At 37.5% G+C, this 26,902-nt stretch overlaps 2 protein-coding genes and 1 non-coding gene across 5 annotated transcripts; all 3 read right to left on the reverse strand.

Annotated features, from left to right (window-relative positions):
• Positions 1 to 529: 529 nt before the first annotated feature.
• On the reverse strand, positions 530 to 7,849 carry LOC120112156 (endoglucanase 12-like). Of its 3 annotated transcripts, none has more exons than XM_039130835.2 (6): positions 7,657 to 7,849; positions 7,054 to 7,551; positions 5,686 to 5,993; positions 4,122 to 4,719; positions 2,327 to 2,499; positions 530 to 1,239 (listed from the first exon to the last, which is right to left on the reverse strand). In XM_039130835.2, exons 2-6 carry the CDS (start codon positions 7,427 to 7,429, stop codon positions 838 to 840), a joined length of 1,857 nt encoding a protein of 618 aa, XP_038986763.2. In that variant the 5' UTR covers positions 7,430 to 7,551; positions 7,657 to 7,849; the 3' UTR covers positions 530 to 837. The 3 variants fall into 3 exon arrangements, with proteins under 3 accessions (XP_038986763.2, XP_088566124.1, XP_089783119.1); XM_089926993.1 differs by having other exon boundaries at positions 899 to 1,239; positions 2,327 to 2,512; positions 7,657 to 7,788; XM_088709998.1 differs by lacking the exon at positions 7,657 to 7,849 and having other exon boundaries at positions 7,054 to 7,562.
• A 2,367-nt stretch (positions 7,850 to 10,216) lies between these two features.
• On the reverse strand, positions 10,217 to 10,290 carry TRNAI-AAU (transfer RNA isoleucine (anticodon AAU)). The gene has a single exon. It is a non-coding gene; the product is annotated as a tRNA-Ile (tRNA).
• Positions 10,291 to 12,950: 2,660 nt separating this feature from the next.
• LOC120108914 (la-related protein 6B-like) lies at positions 12,951 to 26,461 on the reverse strand. Its single transcript, XM_039122624.2, has 10 exons — positions 25,865 to 26,461; positions 24,358 to 24,439; positions 18,549 to 18,643; positions 18,297 to 18,368; positions 18,123 to 18,202; positions 17,946 to 18,042; positions 15,102 to 15,149; positions 14,966 to 15,034; positions 13,807 to 13,950; positions 12,951 to 13,588 (listed from the first exon to the last, which is right to left on the reverse strand). Exons 1-10 carry the CDS (start codon positions 26,279 to 26,281, stop codon positions 13,325 to 13,327), a joined length of 1,368 nt encoding a protein of 455 aa, XP_038978552.2. The 5' UTR covers positions 26,282 to 26,461; the 3' UTR covers positions 12,951 to 13,324.
• Between the last annotated feature and the right edge of the window lie 441 nt (positions 26,462 to 26,902).

Here is a 26,902-nt window from a genome sequence, read left to right on the forward strand (position 1 = left end):
TTGTACTGCATGTGCTCATATTAAACAGGTTGTTACTACTGGTGGCTTCACTTTTCCTTTTGGGTTGTGAGGATCTTCTCAGATCAATCTTTGAAGGGAATTCCAACATTTCATCCCTACTAATAAATGGAGTAATAATATCTTCCTTGTAAGTTGCTTGCGGATGAGCCGCTAGTGTTGGAACTTGGTCTTGAACTTTCATAGAAAAAAAACAACTGGGAGAGTGCTGAATGGGTTTGGAGGGGCAGATATGGCCATGTACAGATGCTACTTGACTGTGCAGATGATCTGAGCCAGATTGAGCAAATAGTTGGATCAAACCAAAGAAAGACATAGTTCCTCCCAATGCGGTGATAATGGTTTAATCATCAAAATCTAGGGAGCATAATGGTAAGTGATAAAATAGTGAGCGGATCTCTCAAGAACATAAGGGGTGCAAAACTGAGGCATTGTTGAGTGCAGAAGGAAGTTCAATAGTTCTGACTGCAAAACTGTAATCCCATTCAATATAAGCATTTTTAAAGCAAAATCTTTGAACGTGCCAATTGTCAAAATTAAACATTTGATCATGTCGCACACGGTTTTTATTAAAGTAATAATCTTTGAAGTGTATTGACCCCCATTAACTTCAACTCAGTCTACTGGACGAGACCACATACTAGAACTTTTTTTTGTCTTTTCAGTTCTCAGTGTACATGAGTGCAGGTCCCAAGAGGAACCTCATGTACAGCTGCAAACATTCCAAACAAAGTTACTTCTGATATGGTTCCAAGTTCAAACGAATCCAAGGAACTTTAAACCTCCATAACCGCAGTATGCATAAAAGCCAATGAGCTCTTATGGCCTCCATGGTGGTGGAGGGGGTGGTGCTGCCGGGAAGAGCGGTGGCACAGCCGAGAACATGGCGTTCTTGTCGACGCCGGCGCCGCCGCTGCTCGTCAGCGACACGAGTGCTGCGACGAGGCCTGCATTGCCGGCGAGTGTGGGCTCAGTGTAGCCGTAGTTCTGCCTCGCGTCCTTGAAGACGTCAAAACGGTCAGGGCCGCCGACCATGGCGCCGGCGATCACATTGGGATTGGGCGATTTGGCGTGGAACCACTTCCACCCGGCGGCGCATGAGTACTTGACGCCGTTGTCGGGGATGGACGCGCCGCGGTGGTGGACGTGCTTCGGGTAGTTCTCGCCATAACCCACCACGTAACTCATCTTCTCTGGGTTGTCTCCTAAGATGTAGGTCACCTGCGATACCAGGATGGCTAGTTAGCTGCAGCGCAGCAGAGAGAAGCTTAAAGCGATGAGAAACGCCATATTCTTAAAGCTTGCTTGCCAGAGAAACTCTGTGAGAAGTGATGGGAAATGGAAGTTTCCAAATCAAAAATAGATTTTGCATAAAACAAGCATCTAGGGTCTGATAATTTTGTTTCCAGAGATGGTAGTATAAACAAATATATATTAAATACTATATGCATGTATGTATATATGTATGTATGTATGTATGTATTATGTATGTATAAGATATATTTAGCTTTCAAGGAAAGTATATCAAGTACTTTAAATATCTATCAGGTGACTTGTATTTAGGCACTAATTTCTAAAGAGTTTTTTTTTTTTTAATGAATACTCTTCTAAATATCGAATTTTGCATGAATATCCTTCCAAAATTGATATTTGTATGTATACCCTCGTAAAATACTTATTTTACTATTCTATTATTTTTTATGCTTATTTTTGCATATGCATCTATGCCATCTAATGCCGTTAAAAAATTAACAGTTTCAAATTAAAATGACTAAAACACTCTTAATGGGTAGATACACACAAAAAAAAAAACATTTATAATGCAATCGCGATGGACGATAAAAAAATAATTTTCAAATTTTAATTTATTTTTAATTAAAAAAATATAGTTTTTATTAACGGTGCTAAAAGGACCGTTAGGAGCATTTGTAAAAAACAATGTTTTATGAAGGTATAGAAATAAATATAAAATTTAAGAAAGTATCCATGTAAACTTGAATTTTTAGAAGAATATTCATTCGAAAAACCCATCTCTAAATGTACATTGTTTTGCAAGAATAAAATAAAATAATAATTCTTCTCTTACAAAATCAACAGCAGGTAATTTGTTTTTGTTAATGCAAAATTTCACTTCACTTCACTTCTTCAAAATTATTTATCATTTCTCACACAGTCTCAATGATTTAGCACTCTGTTTCGTGCTTTCTATCTCTTGCACAAGTGCTGGCATCTAATTTTCATGGTAGGTGGAATTAAATGAAGCAGATTAAGTGCTTAATGAAAAAATTAGGAAGGGGTTGAGGGGAACCTGAGAGGCAGCGAAGCTCCGGAGGGAGGTGGTGGAGAAGTAGTAGGGCCCGCAATACCAGCCGGGGACATTGGCGGCGTCCATGTAGTCGGCAAAGAGGGAAGCCAGGAACGACATGGCCGCCGTATACTGTAATGACTGAGGCCGCCCATGGTTCAGTTGGACTAGTCCACCTGCATGCCTCCACTGTGTCATTTAGAGAATCATTGAGCAAAGGATATTTCAAAATAAAGGCCATTAGAGAAAAAAAAATGTGTGCGATAATCGCGAGATCACATGATTTAGGTGTGTGTGGGCAAAAATTGCAGGAGCTTTTCATGCATCTAGTGTTTTTGATGCTGATATAACTCATATTGGAGTTTGGTAGAGGAGCGAACGGATGTTATCACACAATAACTAGTAAACTGAAAACAAAAATTAGGATGTTGGAGGAAACTGAAACTAATCAAGATTAGCATCTTTTAAAATCGAAATATTAGCAGATGCCTATACATCCATCATGACCGCCTGCTATCTATTTGCTAAGAACTTGTGTATCTTATATTTGTTCTTAGAAGATTCAAGGAATTTAGAAGCAGCTTTCACGTCTATGCAGTTGCGTTCGTCCAACCCTCTTGACTAGAAGGTAGAGAAATAGAGTCCCACTTTACCTTTACCTGCGCTTCTCCACTCTCGTGATCATGTATTTTTTCTTGTTATTCATTTTAATCCCACCATGCAGCATAGATTATTTTCTAGTGCAGATGAAGCCGTGGACTGCAACTAGAGGGAGGGATGCCCTGGTTTGCGATAACAATGTAAATGAAAATGAAGCTGGACTCTTAATATCGAGTAGTACATTTTTTCCGAACCATACATTAGATAGAAGTATGCCTAGTTGCCTCCAGAGCACCAGAGGGAAGGGACTCCAAATTAAATTCAAGTAAATAGATTCCAAAAATACTAAAAAAATATATATAAAGAAAAAAATGTCTCACGTGCATAGCATGTATCAATGTTTACTAATAATTAATAAAAGAATACATGTTGCTTCGAAATGAAACTTGATTCTATTTTTTTCCTGTTTCATGCTGTTCTCACATTGTCCTCAGTTTTATAGTCTCTTATATTCCGCAATATTTTTTTCATTAATCACTCCGGATTCACTTGATCATCTTAGCTATGTATAATCAAGTGAACCATAATATTTTGCTTAAAAGAAAGCACAATTGCTTTGTTATAATTATAATCATAGCTAATAAACTATCAAGTTATTTGAGAATAACTTCCCCCATGGTAAACTAACAAGTTATTTGAGAATGATTCACTTCCCCTAGTGTACATACAATGGTAGTATGGTGTCCAGGCTACCAATCGATGCCAATTGAAAAGAAATAATTAATGCCAATTGATGATTAATCGAGATCATGAATCATGGGGAATTCAGGACTTGCACAAGGTTTCTTCGTGTCAATACTCGGAGATCTTATGAACTTAGTGCAAACAAAAAGAACAATAAGAAAAGGGAACCATATATCATCCTAACTCTTGCATGGTAAAGTTAGGCCAATCCTAATTATCTTTCTCTAATGCCCATTGTTTCATTAGCTACACATGTGATTCGTTTCATAAATTCCATGAAATTTCATAAATCCCTCCAGCTTGTTCTTGGGAGAGGTCCAGAATTCTAACATGGCTGTGGCATTTCATCAGCTTTATTCCTCAAAAAATTATCCTAGCCTCCAAGTAATTCAGTCATTATGAATCAAACCTATGAACCATGATGAATTCATGAAGAATGCTAGAAGCACATTACCTCGGCTCCAGTTGAAGACATTGAATTCCTTAAAACCTGAGCACATATTGAGCCCTGTGGCATTATGGTATCCTCTGAGAGACTCCTCATAAGGGTATCCCGGGTTCAAGAACATCCTGAACCTTGTTAAAAGTAGCATGGCAGCTGGTAGCTTGTTGTCCCAGCTGAGAACCCCAAGGTCTGTGATCCGCATGAAGGCCTTGGCATTCCTCGGCAACCTTGGATCAGTTGCAAAGCTCATGTAGCTGCTGTTTCCAGTGGCGTAGTACATCCATGCAGCACTCCACATGTATTCATCCCAGTAACCTGTTGAGTTGTAGAAGGGCTCAATGTATGGGTTCCCCCGGGAGTAGGGAGTCCGGCGACCCATTCCCCTTGCAAACTTGTAAACTGTTGCTGCGCCTCTGATGAGCTTCTTGGAGTAGGCGGCGGCGTCGCGGAATACAATGGAGGCAGCAGCAAGTGCAGCAGCGATCTCGCCTCCTAAGTCTGGTGCAGAATTGGCAACTTGTGTTCTTCGGGGGTAGTCCATGTCTTCAGGCCTCATCCAGCAGTAGTGATCGTCTGGTGCGGTCGAGGAATTTGTTGCCTCGCCAACCTGATGATGAAGGAAGAAAAAATGTTGAGAGCCTGAAAGAGGGGAAGTTAGCATGGATTCAAATCTAAGAAAAGATACAGAAAAGTCTCATATAATACTGGAGGTTGCTCTTAATGAGAATGGTTTGCAAACAAAGATTCATACATATATGATTACTGGAAGCCAAGAATATTTGCAGGCTGAGGCTTAGTGATAGATTGTGCATTGCAAGAATTTTACTGTAGTGTTCATAGGCAAAATGGCAATAAAAGTCTATTGATTCCCTTCATTAATAAAAGTCTATTCGATAAATGCCAATTTTTTTTTAGAATTGTATCGAATGGATTATTTCCACATGTAGAAGTAATAGACCAGCACTAAGATGGTAAAATGAGAAGACAGCAACCTCTGAGATTAGTTGTAAACAAAGGCATTGCACGTAAGGAAAGGCTCTTCCAAATTTCATAGATGATTGAAGTCTCATTGAATTGTTAAGAGGATTACATTAGAAATTTTAAAAAAACCGATGGGATCAGGATGAAGATAAATGCTGATAATGATGAAGCATATCTTTTTTATGACAATTGTAATCCTAGAAAAGTATTGTTTCTGCATTTGTAATTTAAAGAAAACATTTCGAAAGAATTTCAAAGAAGAAACTGAGGATCAAAACTATAATTTGCTAACATGAAAGAACATTTTTTAATAGAACATTGCAATGACTTAAATGATAATGTTAGCTTATATATCATATTTTACATTAAAAAAAATAACAATAAAACATACGAATATCAATAAGTCTAAACTTCCATTGGAACATATGAATTCAGAATGGAGTTCTGCCCCAGTAAGCTTTGAATAAATTGTCTGTCATCTTAAACAGAATAAAAAATTCAACCTTTCTAACAGAGCAGACATTTCCCTCGTATTAGAGACCTGAGAGCATGCATCACCAGAGCGTAACCACAATGATAGTTTCCTTCTTACCTGGCTATAGATTTTGTCAATGGTTGTGGCAGAAGAATTGAAGGTTTTAAGCAAGTAATCAGTCCCCCATTTTATAAGTTCTCTGATGTGGTTGTACTCTCCAATTGCTTTGTATTTATGACTGTATTCTATCACCGACCAACTCAGGAGTGTCATGGAGTAGGCCATGGGGAAGTGAAATTTTATATTGTCCCCGGCATCATAGTATCCTCCGACAAGCCCACCCTCAATATCCGGTTGATCGAAGCCATCTTTGAGGCCAGAATTTCCACGCCAAGAAATCCCATTGTTCTTTGGCAAGCGACCAGCTGATCAAAAGAGTCAACAACAACTAAAAAATTAGAAAATTAATTCATAACTTTAATCTCTAGAGTGGATATTGAATTCTGAAAATTGCTTTGGTGCTTAAACACAGTGCCCTGAGAGAAAAAAAAAAAAAAATCTTTTAGTTTCCTGTGACTCCAGACATATTCCTCTAGTTTCATCGGTATTTTTAAGAATTGACAGAGACCAGCAAATAAGACATCCTTTTTATGCATATTTTGAACACTTTCAGATTTTTAGTTGCATGATCTGAAGAAACAGAGGCGATTAACTAGTCCAGCGATCAGACAATTTTCTTTCTTCGCACCAGCCTAATATAAGAAAGTCTTCATCCAGGAGAAAACAAATGCCCAATATAAGAGTGAACTATCAGTTATCACAGAAATTTTAAAGACTCTGGTGGAGAAGAGCAACCTTTGCTATATAAAATTTGATTCATCTTATACAGAAATAACTCGAACGGTACTCTTATAAGAAGTATATATTGGCGTACGTATTTGATTAGGCGCTAGCTAGAAGCGCCAAGTTTTTAATCTATTTGTTTCCTCCAATTAGAAGAAGTGTGACTAATACATGATCAAGAGCCCAGGAAAAATGATAATAATATCAAATCATCTCACTCTGCAGAAAAGTCAATTCATCAACCCCACATTTCAATCATTAAAATCTGAATTAGTCTTGGATTGCATGTTCATAAACATGCATCAAAGCAGAACTTATTTGCAGAAGATCCACTCTGATCCAATATGCCAAAGGAAGTAGGAAACCTGAATTTGCTAGATTGAGGACAGAATTATATAGACCATGAGCCATACCTCTCCAACTGGTTCTTGCAAAATTAAGCAACCATTTTCCTTCCAAATTAATCGATATAAATAAGATATATAGGACTGCAAGGATGCCACAAATCTGCTGCATTCCAATCCTGATTAATAATTTGATACAGACCCCCGACCCATTCTTGGAAGATCAATAGCGAAATCATGAACCAGAGATCCATACAAGTTGCGAGACAAGAAGAAGATGGAAGTGTCAGGATCTTACATTTCTGTGCATTGAAGAAGAGGAGGGCCTTGTGGAGGGCCATGGTGTACTGGTCCGGTGGCAGCTCCTTCTCCTTGTGCTTCGGTAATGACTTCGCGATGATGATGGGTATGCCGATGACAACAAATGCAACCAAAGCAGTCCACATGATCCATCCCACCACCTTGCGCTTGCAGACGACGCAGCCCAAGTCGACATACTCGTCCTTCTTCTTGCTGCTGTCCTGCGGCTCGAGCAGCCAGCTCTGCTGCGTCTCGTCCAGCTGCTGCCGCGACACCGCCGCTCGGTCCAAATCCATGCTGCGGCCGTGCTCGTCATCGGTGACAGGGTCGACATGAATCTCGAACGTGCCACCCCAATGGTTCCCGGTGTGCATCTTGGTATTAGCCTTTAACTCAATTAATGCATGGGATTCAACAGTGGATTGAAGTTGCAGCAACTTCAATGGAACAGGACATGGTTCGTTTCCTGGAGGAATTCGGAACAATCTAAAATGGCCTAATTTGCATGGAGAGGATGCCAAGTTAGAAGTCTCGATTACGAGCTACAACAAACGAACTTAGAAAAGATGTATATCGAGGTGATGAATGAGTAGATGACTACCAGAAGCTGTCAAGCAGTGATCAGAGGCCTCCAGATACCAGCTTTTATGAGTATTTTTCTCTCGTCGAGGGAGGTGGGGGGAGAGAGAGAGAGGGCTCTCAAGCTCTAGGGAAGAGCAGAAACTCTCTTCCCTCTTAGTCCTTTCTTAGGCGAGCAGGAGGGTTGACCTGAAGACGAGAGAGAGAGAGATCGCAAAGAAGGGTGGTGGGTAGTTTTTTTGATGTAATAATCTTTGAGATCACTTTCAAGTCGTCGGTAGGAACGGTTGACTTTGGAAATTGTAAGAAGGTTTGGCTTCCGGGGGAGATATAGTTTATTAAAATTGGTAAGTTGGTGCGTCAGCAAGGCAGTTCTCGTCGTACTTTAGGGAATTGCAATCATAATCATATAGTTTTGGTAATTGTGAATTGATATGGAACTTTCATGCCAAAATAATTTATAAATTTTAGTTTGTACGTCCAATTTGTACTTGGTTCGCGTGATGTGATTCCCACATTAATATGCTTCATTCCTTTGCAAGATAAACCGAAACCATCCATTTCTCTGGACCAAAAGGAGTCGTGCCAATAGAGCCTGCCGTCTACTTGGATGGGAATCAAATGAAGCCCGTTTGAGGCTCAGATTCTAAGGAAGCCCGACTTTACCCATTTAGAAAGCAGGACACTCGTGAGAAACGTTCTTTAGATCCCAACCAGAATAAAATATAAAATGTGAAGGGCTGATTTGCAAGAAGAGATTAACTCGGCTCGAGACGATGCATATTACACTCACTTCCAGCTAAAATGTCACTCTCCGACGGCATTTGGAAGTCGCCATGTACTCATTTTTAAGTCGTTTTTGGTAGCAAAAGCCTTGTACTTATCTTCCTCCAGTTGCAAGATATGCTCTCTATCTCACACGCACACGCACACGCACACGCACACGCACACGCACGCACCCCCACCTGATAACTAAAGTGATCTGATTTATATATTTCTTATCTTTCACAACTGATAAGTTAACTCGTCAGTATTTTTAAAGAAAATTAAGATGGGAGAAAACCTGGCCAAAATTAAAAGAGAGTGGAACTTCAAAGGCTTTACCGAGCCAATTGGTGCCTTTAATTAATTCATCATACTTCATTTTGATGCAATCTAAAAGTCTGGTGCCCTTTTGATCACACCTAGGGTGGCAATCGAGTCGATCGGATCAGATACTGGTCGGATTAGATGCGGATCGGATCAAAAATTCATCGACCCAAATTCGATCTATTTATTAAACAGGTCAAAATTATATTTTTATTCTTGATATATATTTTGAAACTGTATTTAAAAACAATTAAAAATGTGCAAGGCAAAATTAATATAACTGACCATTCTAATTTACTAATACTTGGTTACGAGCCACCTTAAAGTGGCATTTTTTGTTAGTGTGATCATGTATTAGCCTATATTATATTTCTTGTATAGAGTCTGTATACAAGTATATATAGCTCCTAAGATGTACCAAGTATGATGAAAAAAAGAAATAAAATCATTTTTTTCTCTTTCTCTTGTTTTTGTCTTCTTTTGCAAATATTTTAACAATGTGTATACCCATATATGAGCATGTACATAGGTTCAAGTTTGTCCTCACTAGATTTCGATCAGATTTTGTTTTATGTTCATTTTTGTCATTTTTAATGTTTGTTTACATGTGTTAAAATTTATTATGTCCGCTGACTTTTTTTCTTTAAAATTTAAGAGTATGTTTAAGAAATTGTTCCAATAATATTTTTTGTGGCTTTACTAAGCAGCATAAAAAGAATTAATCAATCATTTTAAAGAGCATATATGTAAAAAAAAAAAAAACTTGAAGGAATAAAATGGTGGAATGATATAGTGAATAGTGCCCCTACTTTTAGGATCACATAAAGGAATACTTGTAGATTTTATATTGTTGAAGAGGCATATATGCCTCTGGCAGTCAGGCATATCTATAGAGAAGCTAATAGGGCACTAAATTAGTTGATAGATTCTGGACGATAAATCAGTCCATAGAATCTTGACAAAATTCTTGATAGATTCTATGGACCGATTTATCGTCTATCTCACTTCTATTTTGGAATATTTTATTTTATAATTTTATAAGATATATCCATACTAGATATGTATGGTCCGTCCGTTCTATCAAAAAAATAAAAGGACATATATGTCATTTTAAACTTTGGAAAGTTATATAGGCAAAAAAAATTAATTTCTTTTCGACCACGCTACAATTAAGTTCGATACATTTCCATACTTTGAACTTGAGAAGCTTCCTAAATGTCTTAGGAATATTTTATATAAACATGACATATGCAACTCATGTAGTCTATCTAGGGCAGCATTTAAAGAATAACCATGATCCTAATGATTAAAGTTTCTTACAAGTATGATAGAAATACTTCTATGAATATGAAGGAAGTCTATTTAAATATAGTACCTATAAATGTAAAGTATATTTGTCAAAAAAATATAGTACATATAAATGTAAAGTATATTTGTCAAAAAATATGTGAGCATAATGTGGCAAAAATAGGATTTGCCAAAAATAGAAATTTTGGCCCATGCAGGTCTCGAACCTGCGACCTTCGCGTTATTAGCACGACGCTCTAACCAACTGAGCTAATAGGCCACAATTTCTGAATTGAAAATTAATATTATCATGTTTAATTTATTTCGCTACCACTCTTCAGCAATTTAGCATCCACATCTCCATGCAAATCTTAACACTTGTGCACTCGCTCGGCAGCATTGGAGATCTGGTTCTCATCTATATATACAAATACATATATGTATGCATGTAGTTGTGCTTGCCATGAAGTGGTTTAATCTGGTTCCAGTCTTCATATTATTGGGTGCTACCATGTCAGTTGATGTTGTTTGACATGCAACACTGACTTTTAAATTGGTAACTGTTGGAGTTGAAATTTGGCCTCAGGGTGACCACGCCGGAGAAAGCTGAGAAGACGCCGACCGAAATGGAGAAAGAGAGCCTTCTTGCGCTCTGGGGTACTTGCACAAAGCTTTGGCTGGGAATTTCGACGAAGGTCCTCCGATGGCTAAATTAGAGCTAATCTAACGTTTTTTGGGAAAAAAAAGTCTCCGAGTATTTTTGATATGGCTTATTTATAGTCCTCACAAGGGTGTCCATGTGGCTGAGGTATGACCCATCTTCATTATGAGAGGAGATGGTTTTGGCTAGGTGGCGTGTGGCCAAGGCCAGGGCTCGCTTGAGGCACACGGTTTGAACAGTTCTTGTGCACAACATGGTGTTGGCTAGTGTGACAGAGTATGGTTCTTGGTAGCAAGGCATGGTCCTTGATTGGCATGTTATGGCATGGCCAGCAAGTAATGGTTCGTGGAAAGGGGTTGGTTAGGCTGGGATGTTCGGTCACATGTACAGGCGTGGGCGCGCGTGAAATAATGGCCAATATCTGTCAATATATTACATGATCATGCTGTAGAAAAGTGTCTGTTTGCGCACCAGCTGGTGGCTTGACTCAGCTGTGGTTGGTATCCATCTCTATTAATTGAGATGGGAAAGGACAATTAGGTGGAACAAGAACCCAACTCAATGACTTTTGAAGAAATAAGGAAAAACCATTTAGAAGTGCTATGCTAGGTTACCTCGAACTAACTAAATCTAAGATGTGGTTTGGATTAGCATAGACATATAAATTGCTAAATTGGATTGGATTTGGATTGGTGAATACCTTAAAAAAAAGGTTTGAGTTCAGGTTGAAGGCTCCGGAAACAAAACTCAATCAAAATCTAACTAATTCTAGCTCGCTTTTTAGTCCACCTAAGCATGTAGTTCCTCCAAATCAACTAAACCCTCAACTAAATCAAGTTAATGTAGCTCAACTTGACTGGCCTGCCCAAACCTCACTCAGACTAAACTATGTTCAAATAATAAATAGTTGAGCTGAGTCAGGTTTGCTTTGGATTGTTTGGATTCTGATTTGGATACTTGCAAAGCTTTGTACGCTTTAATCAAAGCAAAGACATGCATAATCTCATAAATAACCTATAGTACATGGGTTTGAAATTAGATATAAAATGTCACAGCTTACTCATATCTAAATAAAACATCTTATCAAACTAATAAAGAGATAATATCTTCTTTTTCTTGAAGGAAAATGCAAGGGCTCATTCCGAGCAAAAGAAATTATGAACATATCAACATAGGGTATGGAATTGCGCTACGAAAAGATATCAGCAGAACAGATTTGCGGCTATTTAAAACCATTTTCTATAACTTTTTAATTCTTCACTTTTGGATCATGTATTTTCCCCTCTCATTTTGTGCTCGACGATGCTACTTGAATGGCTCGTTAGTTAAAGACGGAAAAAACAAACCATGGAACTGACTAGGAGCCTAGAAACCATAAAACACATCAATAGGAAAGGATAGGATATGCCATTAATAGGAAAGAATTGGCTTGCCCCAGTCCAGCCACGTTGGAGGCCTAGGAGCACATTAACAAAATTACTATTTCTATAAAAAGTTATAGATTTCTATAAATAGTACTAAAAGCTTGAGATCATCAAGTTGTGGATTTTGAAAAATTAGAAGGATATTGTCATTTAATTACAGATACAGCTTTTTACCATGACCTATAAACCATTGCATTTTGTTAAGACCTTGAGATTTAATTTTAAGTTTTGAAGAAACCTTTCACAAGAGTTTGAACTTATCAAATTCTGATATTCCTACAAAAAAAATATCCTTACAAAAATAAAAAGAAAATAATCACTTAATCATATATCAAACATCGTTATTTTCTCAATTCCAACAAGAAAATACTTGGAGGCAATGTACTAGACAATAAGAAGTAACCTTTCCCCAACCACTCATGACCCTCTAAACTTTAGATAATATATTACTACATGTATGCTCAAGCCTACACTTTAACCAGTGATATCAGATACACAACTCCAAGAATTTTGCACTAGGTCTGGAGATGCATGTGCAAGCTTTTGATTGAATCAAGGCTCAAAGTTCAAACGCAATCTAAAATTTCATTAAAGGCAGAGAAGTTCTACAAGGTACTTCTAAGCTGTAAGATCAACAATAGAAAGTGAAAAGATACTAGACGACCAAGGGAGAAATTTTGCTCTTGGAAAATCCTACCAACTAGACATTAACAAATTCACAATATCAATGAAGATACAAAATCACACCATATAACCAAACAAATAGATTACAAACAAGTTTATAATCCCCAATGAAGTTTAGAACCACAACATACCACCGATTTTCAGTATGTCCAAACACACCCAAGGATGTCCTTTGAGACTTTCAACATAGTTTTATTGCATAGAACTATGACAAAGGTAAATCCAGCATACATTATTTACCAGTTATTGCACTAAAATTTATGGTCCGGAATCACCTTGATCTATTTATATATATACCAGAACTATCAACTAAAGGAGGTAAAATAACAAAACAAAACACACTGGATCTGCACCTGGAGTTCAGAAACCCCAAAAAAACACTCCCAAGAGGTAGAAATGTACGGATCTGACTTTAAGTCTAATCAGAAAGTCCAAGAGAAGGCATTTACCAAAACCAAAGCCAGAGCTACAATAGCACTACAACACCTTTCTATCAACAACACACCAAATGTATTTTTCAGGAAAACGCATTTATAGAGCGGTCATTAAACCATACTGGCAGGGGTTACCAGCTTTCCCCGACCCATGGTGAATCCTCTTGTCCCATCTGGCATGCGAGGACCAGGAGGTTGCCTGTTAGCCACCACAGATTGTTCAGTGTGGATGGGATGGCTCGAGGGTGGTGTGCCAACCATATGACCACCATTACGATTACTGTTGTACTGGCCACGTCCTCGACCCCTCCCTCCCCAGCCCCGACCTCTTCCTCGTCTCAATCCACCATCCCTTTCGTTGAGAAGAGCCTCACCCTGTCCAAGGTAACTAATTAGAAAAACTATGTCGAAAAGCTAGATTTAAGTTTAATTGGAATAAGAAACTGATCATTTTTGCTATAAAGAAAAGATGTATCAGATATGGAGCAGAAAACCAGGAACTATGGGTAAAGCAATGATTGGCAAACTGAACTTTGTTTGGTAATAAACTAAATTCAGTTAAATAAAATGAACTGGAAATTATGGCTCCTTACCACATTATCATGTGATGCTTCAGATATTTGAGAAGGATCTTCCACCTGCTTCTCATTTGGCAGGTTAGATGTGGAGACATCGTCCTCTCCATCAACATCACCTTCATGCCCTCCCTTTCTCCCTCGACCTGGCCCATGTTTTGTCTGAAGTTGCAATTGAGGAAAAAATCAGTAACAATTTGTATCTGAAAGATTTTCTTTGACCCTTCTAAAAGCCTTTGAAGGAATGTTATTAAAGCATAGAAATGCACTTGATGTAAAAGAGAGAGAGAGCAAGAAACGTCAATGGCAGTGGGAAATAGCGATCCAAATATTCTGGCAAGCTTTCAAGCCCTGTTTGCTTAAGAAAATGGGTTAGAATATACCAGTATTTACAAATACGATTTAAATCAAGAAGATCAGATATTTTTCATAATATATTTACCTTTTTATTACAAACATATGTTCCAAAAGAATCAACATACTGTACTAATAATTTTGAAGTTTATCCTATTGTTATGATGAAATATCAACACATGGTATCTTTACAATGTTCTATCATCTCCCTTCACTTAGTCTGCAAATTTGTACAAGGTATTCAGTATAATATCAGTTCAAGAATTTTCCATCTATAACCCAAGAAGAGTCAGATATTGGAAACCTCTCAAAATTTTGCTTTACAAATAGCAATCTAATGACAAAATGATTTACTAAACATATATCAGAAAGAGCAAACTAACAGCATGACTATGATTCCAGAGGAAGTGTTCAGATGCCCCTTAATGATGCTTGAAGAATATCCCATATTTGAATAGAAACAGATAGAGTGAAAAGTTGAAGAGAATAACAGCATAGTAGTATTCTAGTCGAAGTGTTCCCAATGATGCTCGTACATGGGAAGCCAAGTTCCATTTAAAAGGTGCCTTGTGGTAATCCCTGGGAATTGTTGGATTCTGGGATCTGCTAACTCCCTTTCCCTTTGTCTCCAGTTCTTAGTTCAACTTAAGGCTTCCCAACACATGCATGAAATAGCCTACTGATACAACAGCAGGACAGGCAAATACCCCTTCATTGAAGCATTCTTTTATGATCAATGAAAGAATCCTTGCAAAGAGTGAAGATGGCATCTGATGGAAGATACATATCTATACAGTTGGAAAGCAAAGATAGATGTTAATACCATGCATTTAAGCAGCAAACGAACTCGGAGCCCACTTCTCCAGTTCCTCTCATCATTAAGTTCAGCAACCTGCATGCCAGGAAAACCAATGTAACCACAAGATAATGTGACAAGAATATACAAACCTATAACTTACTGCTTTCTCAGCATCCTCAACAGTCTCGTACTCGACAAATGCATGCAACTGTACATAAAATTAAATAAAACAAGTCAAAATACGAACACGAGTGGAGTTTTATACACGAAAACACACACATCTGTGCTACATTATAAAAAGGAACATTTCTAAGCAGGCTATCTGCGAGTCTTACCAGAGAAATTGAGTCTAAAACATACTGAAATTATAATAGGCTTTAAAGAAAAGAATGCAACTCTTCTAATCTGTAGATGTACAAGTATCAACCTACACTTCAACAGTAGAATTTAATCATGAAGACTTAAAATATGTTTGCAAATGTCAGATCCATGAGGTATGCTTTGCTGCTGCACAAAAAATCACATATGCGGCATGTGACAAGGTAGACAAATCCACGTAACAGGCTAATAAAAACAACTCCAAAACTATAACACATAATTTCGCACATATCCCATGAATCAGGAAGATAAGGATGTTGGAACATAATTGGAAAAGGCTGCCTATTTTCTTAACAGTTGCATGTTCCCGAGAAAATGAAAGATTTCAATTTCTTAATGAAATCGGATTGATGGACAGAGAATGGCATTGATGCCATAGAAGAAGCTCCACCGAACCACACATCTTTTTTTGGTGGGAGGGTACTCCGAGTAGTGGGTACCTCGTAGGACCTCGACACGAGGGGGTTCTTCCCTTAAGGAAAAAGGCGTCGACGTACCCGATACAGAGCTCTTTCCGCTCGCACCGTTCAGTTCAGGGGTAATTACACGAACTTCACGGCTGCTTCCCCGCTCTCGCTAGTTGTCAAGTTTAAGCATGCCTTCCCGGCAAGCCAGCAACCAGAGCAGGAGTCATCTTCTTATCAGAGCAGACGATAGATAGGGGTCAGGTTTGGCATCTATGCCCCCTGCCCTCCAAACAGTATGAGAGCCTTTCAGCTCATAAGTTAAACCTATCTTTCTTTGATAAGAATCGATACGATCTCTATAGGGTTCGATGAAGAATGAGAACAGATGACAGCCCAGCATTAATGTATGCACCTATTTGTATATAGCTTATGCGAGATATTTATTTGGATGGCAATCTGACATTTTAACAGTGTGTAGACATTTTAACAGAGTTTGGAGAAGTCCTGTTTATGCACCACATTACTATTTCATGCCTTGCACAATTGCATGGCCGAGAAAAAGAAACAAACAAATATATTCAAAATCAAAAAATAAATCTGAAATCCACAAACTTCTTGTAAATATGGATCTTCTTGGCAGGTGATGTATGTCGTTATAATGTACTGACATCATAAATTCTGTAGGGCTGAAAACAAAATTGTGGTACGCTTATGCATATAGATCAGTTCTGTATCATGTACACAAGAAATTATTTCCCTTAAATAGTGTATGATAAGAATTACTGCTTCTTAATTCCTGCAAGAAATATAAACATAACATATTATATCCTTCATTGAAACTTGAAAAAATAGTCATAAATCATGGAATTCATAGCCCCTCCATGAAAGAATTAGGATCTTGCATCATCATTTCTGTGCCCATGTCATTGCCTGATTTTCAAAAGCATCGCCAAGATTCAGAAACCCAAAATCATAATGGAAAGTGTGCTGGATCCCAGCCAAACCTACACTTATTTCAGCCCCAGATGCCTTTATAATGTTCCTCCTTCTCAAGCTGATGGATACTGAGTTAAATTTCCCAGGCACTACCATTAATATCAGTCATTTTAAACCCATAAGGCTTCTATAAAGAGCCATCAGGCCAACAAGATTAAAATGTAGGCAGTATGAGAATCATAGCAAACATGCATTCTGTTTCGATCCCATCTGGCTTAAGATAAATTTTAAATGGTTGTTTTTAATCCTAACTCACAGCGGAATGGAGGAAAATGATTCATGTAGCCGACATTAACAAGTTACGGATTAACGATTAGTTGAGTTGAGTTGAGTTGAGTTGTTTTTAATCTACCTGCATAGAGCTTTGTCCTTGCTACTCAAGATGTTCTTCCTCTCATGCTTCTAGTAATTCTACTAAGTACTGGCTGTGCCGACATCATCAGATAATGGTAATGCTTTGCAGCAACTGTTCTCATGATTGCTAGTTGCAGAGACAATAAGCCTACTTTAACCTCTAAGATTGTTTAACCACAATCCTTAGCCAAACGTGCTCACTCGACCTGCACATTCCATCTTGTACCTCAACTTAGTACGTCTTTGCAGAGACATTCATGGGACCATTATTTTGCTTGTTACTGTCTTCTACTAATTTCATTTGTGGTGAACTCAATACTTTGTTATTTCTAGTTGCTCTCGTGCACTCATTTTGATAGTAAGCCTGCCATATAGTTCCTCCATTGTTCAGTTTACTAGACACCACTGCATTTACTTATTCCTGTTTTGTGCTTGTTTAGCATGATCTCATATTAAGATGCAAAATAGGGTTGATAGCAAATAAGGTGGTTTCTAATACATGAGTCATGTAAATCTCTCTCTTGGCACAATGTCTCCTACTTCTGGCTATAAAGCACTGACGAGTCATGTACATCTACTCTCCCTTTCTTTTGAAAAAACATACGTACATACATCCTTTCAAACTGAAAACATCTGACATAAAATCTTAAACATGGAAAAAAACATAAATAATGGTCCAAACAGAAAGGATATATCCTTTAAAATTATTCCCTATGACTAGTTATGCCAAAAGCATAATTTGTACAGTAAATGCAGAGGACCACAGAGTAAGCACTCATCATATACAGACTGATCCAGAAGTATGATGTATCCCTTTAACAATGTAATACGTTGATCAAATAAAAATATTAACAGATAAAGATGCATACCCTGTTGCCAAAAAGCATGTCAAGTTTTGCTGGTTTGTTAGTTTGAGCGTTTGTGCCATTTGTGGTCTGAGGATAGCATGTACGAATCGTCTTTACACTGCATCACAGCATTGATTTTAAATTAACAATGTTGAAAAATTATAGATAGCAAATTTACATATGAAAAGAAACCTCTACCTCCCAACTGCAGAGAAAACCTTCATGAGGTTTTGGTAACAATGATCCTCAGGTAGATTTTCAGCCACAACAATGCGTGACTAAAAGGGAAAAAAGGGAACAAGCAAACTCATTATTTATAATCAGAACACATAAAGTGATGAATGAGTCCAAATAGAACTGACTATATGTAACCTGCAATTCTTCCACATCTAGTTCAGTAAAAGGCAGTTGCCGTCTAATTTTCTTTCCATCATCACTAACGACCTGCAAAATAACCATATCACGGGCATGATAGATGGCACATTTACAACATAATACTAGCATAAGTGTAATATTGATGACTAGACTGGTAAATGTGTTTGTATCAGCAGAATTGGGGGAAGAGGGTTTGACTGGCATATGGGTTGTGAACTAAAACCAGGTAAGCATGGCTGAAGAACTTACAAGTTTTGATGATGTCCGGAGAACCATAGCCAGCAGAGAGTTGTTGTGAACCAGGGATTTGATTTTCTTAAATGCTGCAATGACTGATATTGGCACTGCACACAAAAGAATGGTAATTCTAAATAACTAGGCCAACTTGATCAAAGCAGGTAGCCTAGATTTTCCTTTTTATAATTTTTCACTCGATCAGAAATGTCATATTGCAAAAGGAGAGTACATCCATGCATATTTTTGAAGGAACAAGTGAACAAGTCATACAGCCATTCAATTTTTAAGAATAACCAAAGGAAAATTCCTTGTTTAGCTTGTTCAGGATTGACGACCGAGCAAACCATAATACACCATATACAGCAGAACTGTATTGCAATAGTGGTAGTATTGTTCGATCAATAGTAGTGTTTTATTGATCTTTTTATGGTGTCCTTATACTATCATTGTCTTTATTCTCTTTCTTGAAAGCAAGGTTTGCCGAAACGTGCCAAACTGGCCAGTTTCAGAGTGTATTGAACCAGACCAGTAGGTCATCGGCATGGTTCAGCCGATCAAATCGAGATGCTATAAATCCCTCCCTCGGAGCTCTCTTCGGCTCTTCCAACATCCTCAAATCCCTCGTCTCCCCTCTCTCTCCCTCGCCTAGTTCCTCCTTTAGCCTCTGTCCTTCGTTGACCGACAGCATCTTGTCCATGTCTGACAACAACGACGACATCCCAGCTAGGTAAGTCCTCTCTCTCACGATCCTTGTTGTCGGATCCGGAGCCATCAGATGGCTCAAGGCTCTCGAAGCCTTTACCTGCCCTCTCCCCCCTCTCCTATCTCCACCTCCGACCTCTATCCTTTGATAATGTCGTCTGACAATGTCCCATCCATGTCTGATGACGATGATGAGGTCCCAGCTAGGTGTATCCTCACTCTCCTAGTCCCCACAGTCGGATCCGAAATCCTCAACCTCCCCCCCCCCTTCTCTCCTTCTCTCTCTCCCCCTTTCCCTCTCCCTCTCGGATATAGTATATACCAATACCATACCAAACAGGTTGCCAGCTGGTATGACTCTAATACTGATTCGGCGAACCTTGCTTGAAAGCATTTAAAATCAAGAAAAAGCTTTCCACCGATTCTTCTGTGATTTTATTTCAGTTAAAAAATTGTTATCCGTAGTTGAAATTGTTCGTTTGGAAATATTAACCATCACTAGAATAAATGGGAAGTAACATATAAGGGTCAATTCATAATGGTTCGCTTGTGTAAACTCTGTGATATGGTTTTGTATTTAGTGGGGTCTTTACTATGGACTTCTTCAAAAGGATGATACTTGAAATTTGATAATATTAGAAGTCAACCATGTCAATATCTTACAACTTTTGGGTCAAAGATCATTATGTTGGACAATTTGTTGGGCTGAAAGATATGTGGAAAGGTCAACAAATACCCACAATGTGGAGGTGAAACAACATGGATAGGCATCCTTTAGCGGTACTTGTTTCCATTATTTGTTATTCAAGATTACGCTACCTTTTCATCTATTAATATTATAAGCTAATTGTGTTGAATCCAATGCTTCATACAGATAATAAGCTAATTATCTTGAACATCTCCCAAATCTTGGCCATTGATTACTTCAATGCTTGCTATCTGCCGCATCACCCTCAACATTCTTAATATGGACCCTCAACCTTTCATCATGCATGGCCTTCCATTTTCAAAAAGAAACATCTTAAATGCGTGCAAATTGTTAACAATTACGAAGCAAAAATCAATGAGCTACTTATCGTTATTACTAATTCTACATTATCAACTGATAGGCTAATGCATGTGACATTGAGTATGTAACTGACCAAACAAACCTCCCCCCCCCCCTCCCTCTTTGGGAGTTTGAATCTTCTCAGAATTTTGACAAGGGTGTAAACAACCTCAAGTTTGAACTACCATGTGTGTGTACAACATATTTTCTGATATATACTCCAGAAATTCCTATTTGAAATAGATTTTCACTCACTATTACATACCAGCACAATCGTACGATGCCCGTGACTAATCAATTACATGTTCCCAATGTCCATTTGATACTAAAAAGTAAATGAAATTAATGAATCTTCCTTAAGTTACGATGCAAGAAGAATTCTAATTCATTTTTTCTTCATTAGATCCATAGTTAAAAGCTTTCACATCATCAACAACATTAGTTAAACAACCAAAAAAGGCAATCATTATCTATGTCAATAATACATACATACACGAGTGAAATACACAGATATTTTGATATGCCTCCTTAAAAAAGTTGCCATAATATACATCGTTTCATCAAGACTACATGTTCTCAAAGATCTTATCTAGAAATTCTGATGAAGTACCATGAAGAAAAGTTTATTATGAGACATGGTGTCAGGTTGTAAGCTGAGGGAATCGAGAACTTTCCCTTGCAAAAGTTTTTTTTTTTAAAAAAAAGAAACCACTTACTTGGGTTTGTTCAAGCTAATACTTTTGCATATTTCACAATTTTTTAGTTTTATTTCTGTACTATATCAAGAATTAATAAATACTCGTCTCAGTCGAACATGCACCATAAATTTCCTAAATTTACATCCATGTGGTTTTGCATGCAAACATCTCTTTTGAGAAAAAAAATACCACTAAGCAATTGACAATGAATATAAAATATATTCTTTGATAAGCATCAGCATCAGCTGATTATTTTAAGTATCTTAGTAGCAACAAACTTCTATTTAGGGTCGCCACCCACTTCAAAATCTCTCCAGAAGTTCATCCATATGTCTGTTTCACAAGCATCTCTTTATTTTAATTTTTTTGGAGAGATCTATTTCCTTATATGCACAAGCGCATGTGCTTTGACACCCACCATGGTTTAGGCAAATAATGTATGCATAGGTTAAAGTGCTTCAGTTTCAAAAATAATAAATATATAAATAAATAAATCGAGGGCTAACAGAGGGTTTTACACACTACTACTTCAAAAACAACCCATCTTCAATTAGGCACATTTCTCTAACAAAGGGAAATTCTCATTTAAGCATGAACCACTTATTATTGCTTAACTTATACTACTATATTTCCTTCTAGACAACCATATAATTTTCCCATTATTACAACCACCACGCACCAACGGTAAGTCCAACCAGAACCACCATAAACCCTCTTTCACCACCAAGTCAGGCAAGCATGCAATTGGTTTCACAAGCCTCCTTTTCATCATCCACATGTCTATATGTACCATATATAAGAAAATATGTACACTTTTGAAACGTTATTGGCAATGTACAAACTCACACATTTCCTTTCTTTTTTCCTTTCTAACCCATTTTGGCACTGGTGTCCCTATAGCAATGTAGATCTCAAAATGTTAATGCAATGCATCCATCAATACACTATGATACAGATTAAAACTTATGACTACAATGATACCGGATGTATTAAAAGATAAATAGCAGGCACGTAGCAGCTAGAGGATTTAGTAAAAAATAGCAAATAGCTAGTAATATAGCAAGCACTATCTACTAAAAGTATTTTTTCTTACTAAGTTTCAAAAAATAATATTTTACATCATCCTCATGCAAAAAATAACAAAAAAGAAATCATGAGCAAACCTATAGAATATCATCCACGTAAAAATATAATATCATGTCAACATCCATATAATTTGAGGCTCCATAATCTAATGACAAATATCGTCATCCACCAAACATAATAACATCACTAATGATATAAAAAAGTGCATCACATAACATCAACTATAAATTAATATGTCCAGAATATAGCATCAACTATAAAAAAAGTGTCCCTAATCATATAATATAATTCACCAACAAAACATCATCACCGCTAAATAATAAGCTTCACTAGAGTCTGGATAAAACAATCAAATCACAAATTGCTGATTGATTATCTCAATGATCAATCATCATCTACTACTTTCAGGAGGTTTGCACTTTGAGCATCAGAACTAGATGTATCCGAGTCATCCAATTGGAAATTAATCCAGCCTATTATGAAATAAATAGCGCACTTTGAAGCAATAGCATAACAGCTGCTATAGCAGGTTTTCAATCGATATATCGAGTGCTCCATACCCAAGCACCATATAAAACCGCTATAGCAATCGCAGCAATTGATTTTATAAACAATTTTAATACTTTCTAATACAAGCATTATGATTTTATTTTCTCTTTACCTTTTTGTGAATCCGTATAAAGGTGTGTTAAATTCATAAAAAACAATTGAAATTTTTAATCAAGCAGATTTCCTTCCTATCATTCAAATTTCAATATAAGGTTACTTTTGGATAACATACTAAGCTAACAAAGTAATTTTTATATACTTTATTCCATAGATTTAAAAATTAGAAAAAAGGAACTAAAATTGGTATAAATGTATGTGACATGCCTATAATTGTTCAAATAATCCATAAGTATACTTAACCTTTTTATAAAAATAGGAGTTTGACAATCAAGGTATTTAAAAATAAAGTAGAAAAAATGAAGTTCCAACTAAAAACCATGTTAAATTAACACGCAAAATGACAATATAGGAGTCACCAGAATTGCCGATTTACGACTTACCTTCAAAATGTCTTAATTATTAGAGCACATCCGCTATGCATTTCCTAATCACATCCTAAATGGAAGTACAGGATATCAAATAATTATGATGCTTTAAATGTCATAATCCTAAAATGTTGTCGGTTTTTGTTTACAAGAAATGTTTCATATGTTGAATCTGGCAACTTTATTAATAGACATATGACTATCAGCATTTGCAAGCAATTCTTCTATTCTGAATTAATGTAAGAATTATATAGCTTATATGTCATATCACTATCATATGCCTCCTTGTATTTTTTTCCTTGGAATTCTAAGAATTGGATAGTACTTAAGATGTTATGATACAGTGCCACCTAGATTTTGCTTTATACTAATGCAACACAACTAATATAGCTGCAATAGAATTCTTCAAAGGGTGCTTAGATGCCCAATAACCATCTATGTGGAAAATATAATGACTTGGATTTAAATGGCAAATATAGGAGGAAAAGGAATAAAAAAGGCCATCAATCCTGGAATTACAACATCTTGGACATCATGCTTTCCACCTTCTAAAGGATTATCACATATAAAAAACCAATGTAGATTGTGTGTTCCAGTGAACTTAAATACTCAAACAATACCCTCCCCAGCACATATTGTACATGGGTGAAATATATTATGGAACATTTAATTCAACTAGATAGAGACAAAATAAGATATTATTGATCCCACAATCCTTAATTTTTTTAATATTGTATTTTAAATGAGTTATGGTACCCCATTTTGTGCATGTGGTTGGAGAAATAGAATTTAACAAGCATGAACAAACTTTAAAGATTTAACCCTGTTACCCTCTATGCAACTGATAGCCCTTAGTCCCAAGTTTTTTGCTACTCATCAATAAAAATTCTCCCTAAGCCCATCCATTGTACAGGACTAGTAGATATCATCCCTTTCCACCTTTAAGAAGGAATCCCATCGACATCTGCTGACAGCCTAGTCACCTAAAGTGTAATAGATAATATAGGGGTCTAAAATTCTAATATAGCTAACCTTCAAATTATTTTGGGAACATTATAATTGCATGTCTATAGCATGACCAGTTTAGCATTAAAAAAAAATTGCACCTTGATCATGATAGCTGGAGATAAGTTTATCTATTAATAAAGGGCTGATAAAAATAAAATTCTATGCATATCTCAGACCAAAAAATATAAAACATAAAAACAAAAGAAATAAAAAAATCAAAATCTAATTAACAAAAATTATTTTACCAAATCCCTCTGGATCTTTACTAATGAACCTCATCAAGTGTTCAGTGGTAGCCAAGTTTACATCACTGAAATAATACTCCACCTGCAAATATCAAATAATGAATTTTTTTTAAAAAAAGGAAGTTATATTCAGATAGCATGATCTTATAAAATCATACATACATGTGAATTTTGCATCAGAACTGTGTTTGCAGCATTAAGCTAATGTAGCAAAAAAATGAGTTACACAAGCAGGAAAACAAAAGCCAATATGAGTGATAGTGATTCTTATACAGTTATTTCTTACAAGTAAAAACATGTTCAGCTACTTTATACCTAAACTTAGAATTTGATTTAATAATTAAAACGGGAAAAAAAGCAGAGAAGAGGCAACTTCAAAAAGGAGAAGTCATCATACTCTAATCCACTATTTCAAAAAGTATTACATCAACCTGAGAGTCCATTGTAAAATGGGTACAAGTTTCAACCATAATGTAACCCACTAAACTGACAAAAAAGCATAGAAGAGGCAACTTCAAAAAAGGAGAAGTCATCATACTCTAATCCACTATTTCAGAAAGTCTTACATCAACTTGAGAGTCCATTGTAAAATGTGTACAAGTTTCATCAGAACTAAATCATAGAGCAACCCTCTAAGCTGATCCCATTCAAAAGGTGGACCACCAAGTGTTTTTTAGGAAAAAAAGTTTCAAAAGGCATATTGACATTGTTATAGGCCGGTTGTACTAAGGCTTTTCAGACAAATGTACGTTATCTACCACACAAAGACACACCACTCATTAGAAGCTCAGTCCTGAAACCTATGTGAAATTTTTATGGATTGGCTATGAATGAAGCCAACAAATATGGCATTCAACGGGGTTCCTCAAGTTAACTTTAAGACAAGGACAATAAAAACCAAAACTATGATTATGCCACAAAAAGTAATATGAGTCATGTCAACATGACAGTCAGTTTGCTCGAATCAAAAAAAGAGGCCCTCAAAACCACAGCACTGGCAATGCTTTTCATGACATGTCAACCAAGTATTGAAAGCCAAATACGTTCAGAAAATCATATAAAACAATTCAAATGGTCATCTGGTGCCTGACAGCATAAGAATGAGATTTCTACAGTAAAACAAAGGTTTAAGGCCTTATAAAGAGGATTGTTTGTTCAAGTATCACTCTCAAAGAGGTCAAACAATACAGAAACGAGCTTTCTTATACTGAAATAGGGGTACAAACCATATATATATACAAGCACTTTGTTAAATATTTTGACAGAACCTGGATGGCTCAGATGGCTAAAATTCCACAAAGATTGGTTCAATTGCTAGAATTCTACATAAAACTACAGCCAATTGATAATGATTCTCACAATTTGCTAGTCACTCCGTCTATCATTTCATCAACTCAAAATCAATACTTCATAGTATTTCCTTCAAGCATATGAAATACTACATTAGACTCTAAAATCAGAATTTGGGAACACAAAATTAAAAGAAAGAATTCGAGAAAGCACTCACCTGCTTCGTAATCTTCTGAATAACTTCTTCCGAGAGTCCCTCCCTGCCCCCCGGAGCGGGATCCTGTTCGGCCGGCCCCGGAGCCGTTTCCTGCTCCCCAAACCCCGAACCGCCTCCACCACCATAGTACTCGAACGAGCCCGGCACCGTAGCAAAAAAAGGCGGGCTCGGCGGCGCCGGGTGGTAGGGGTGCATCACCGGCGACGGGCCGTGGTGGATCGGCACCACCCGCGGCTTGCGTGCATCGATCCGATCCGCGGCCGCCGACCGGGGGACGAACTCGGGCGCCTTGGCGTTGAGGCGGCTGGAGGAGGCGGTCCGCGAGAGCGCAGGGTCGCCGGAATCCTCCGCCGATCGATCGCCAGAGGCCCGATCTTCGGGGATTTCTAGGGTTTGGTGGAGGATTTCCTGGGCCATTTACCTTTCTTGGTGTAGGGTTTTGAATAAAAGCCCCAGAGGGCGGAGAACAGCGGAGAGGAAATTCTCGAAGTTACGAAGGCATCGTTCGTGGGGTATTTATAGGCTGACCCCAAAAGACGCCGGCCCCGCACAGGAAAGATGGGTCGGAGGAAGGAAGCGGTTTTCCAAAGATACCACATTAAATAAAAACACCCTTATTTTTCATTTATGTACTAAAATGCCACTATTTCTACTACGTTGTGATTTGCTAGTGGCTGGATTGCGTGTTTGGGTGTTGTAACCCTGGGTGGCCGTCGGATGGTTAAGGGGGTGAGGATCGGGTGAGTGCGGTGGAACACCAACCCCAAGATTCGTGGGACGAAGTTTACGGGAACCGTTGGATCTAATACACTCTGTGATCTGACGGTCAATGGATCGCGAGAACCCGGGGAACTAATCGGGGTCGTGTTTCGTGTGCGCTAGCTGACACCTTCTGATCCGTGTGAGATGGAATCCTCTCCGTATCGTAGTCGCCGGCATATCAATTGTGTTACCAAATTTTTCACTGCAGTGCAGGAAAAAAAATTGCTACCAGACCCAATTATTGAACCCTGTATGACATGTGGCCGGGCGTAATTG

The sequence above is a fragment of the Phoenix dactylifera genome, chromosome 13, assembly GCF_051530095.1.
Source record: "Phoenix dactylifera cultivar Ajwa chromosome 13, Ajwa_hap1_PhDact_Kaust_v1.1, whole genome shotgun sequence".
NCBI lineage: Eukaryota > Viridiplantae > Streptophyta > Magnoliopsida > Arecales > Arecaceae > Phoenix > Phoenix dactylifera.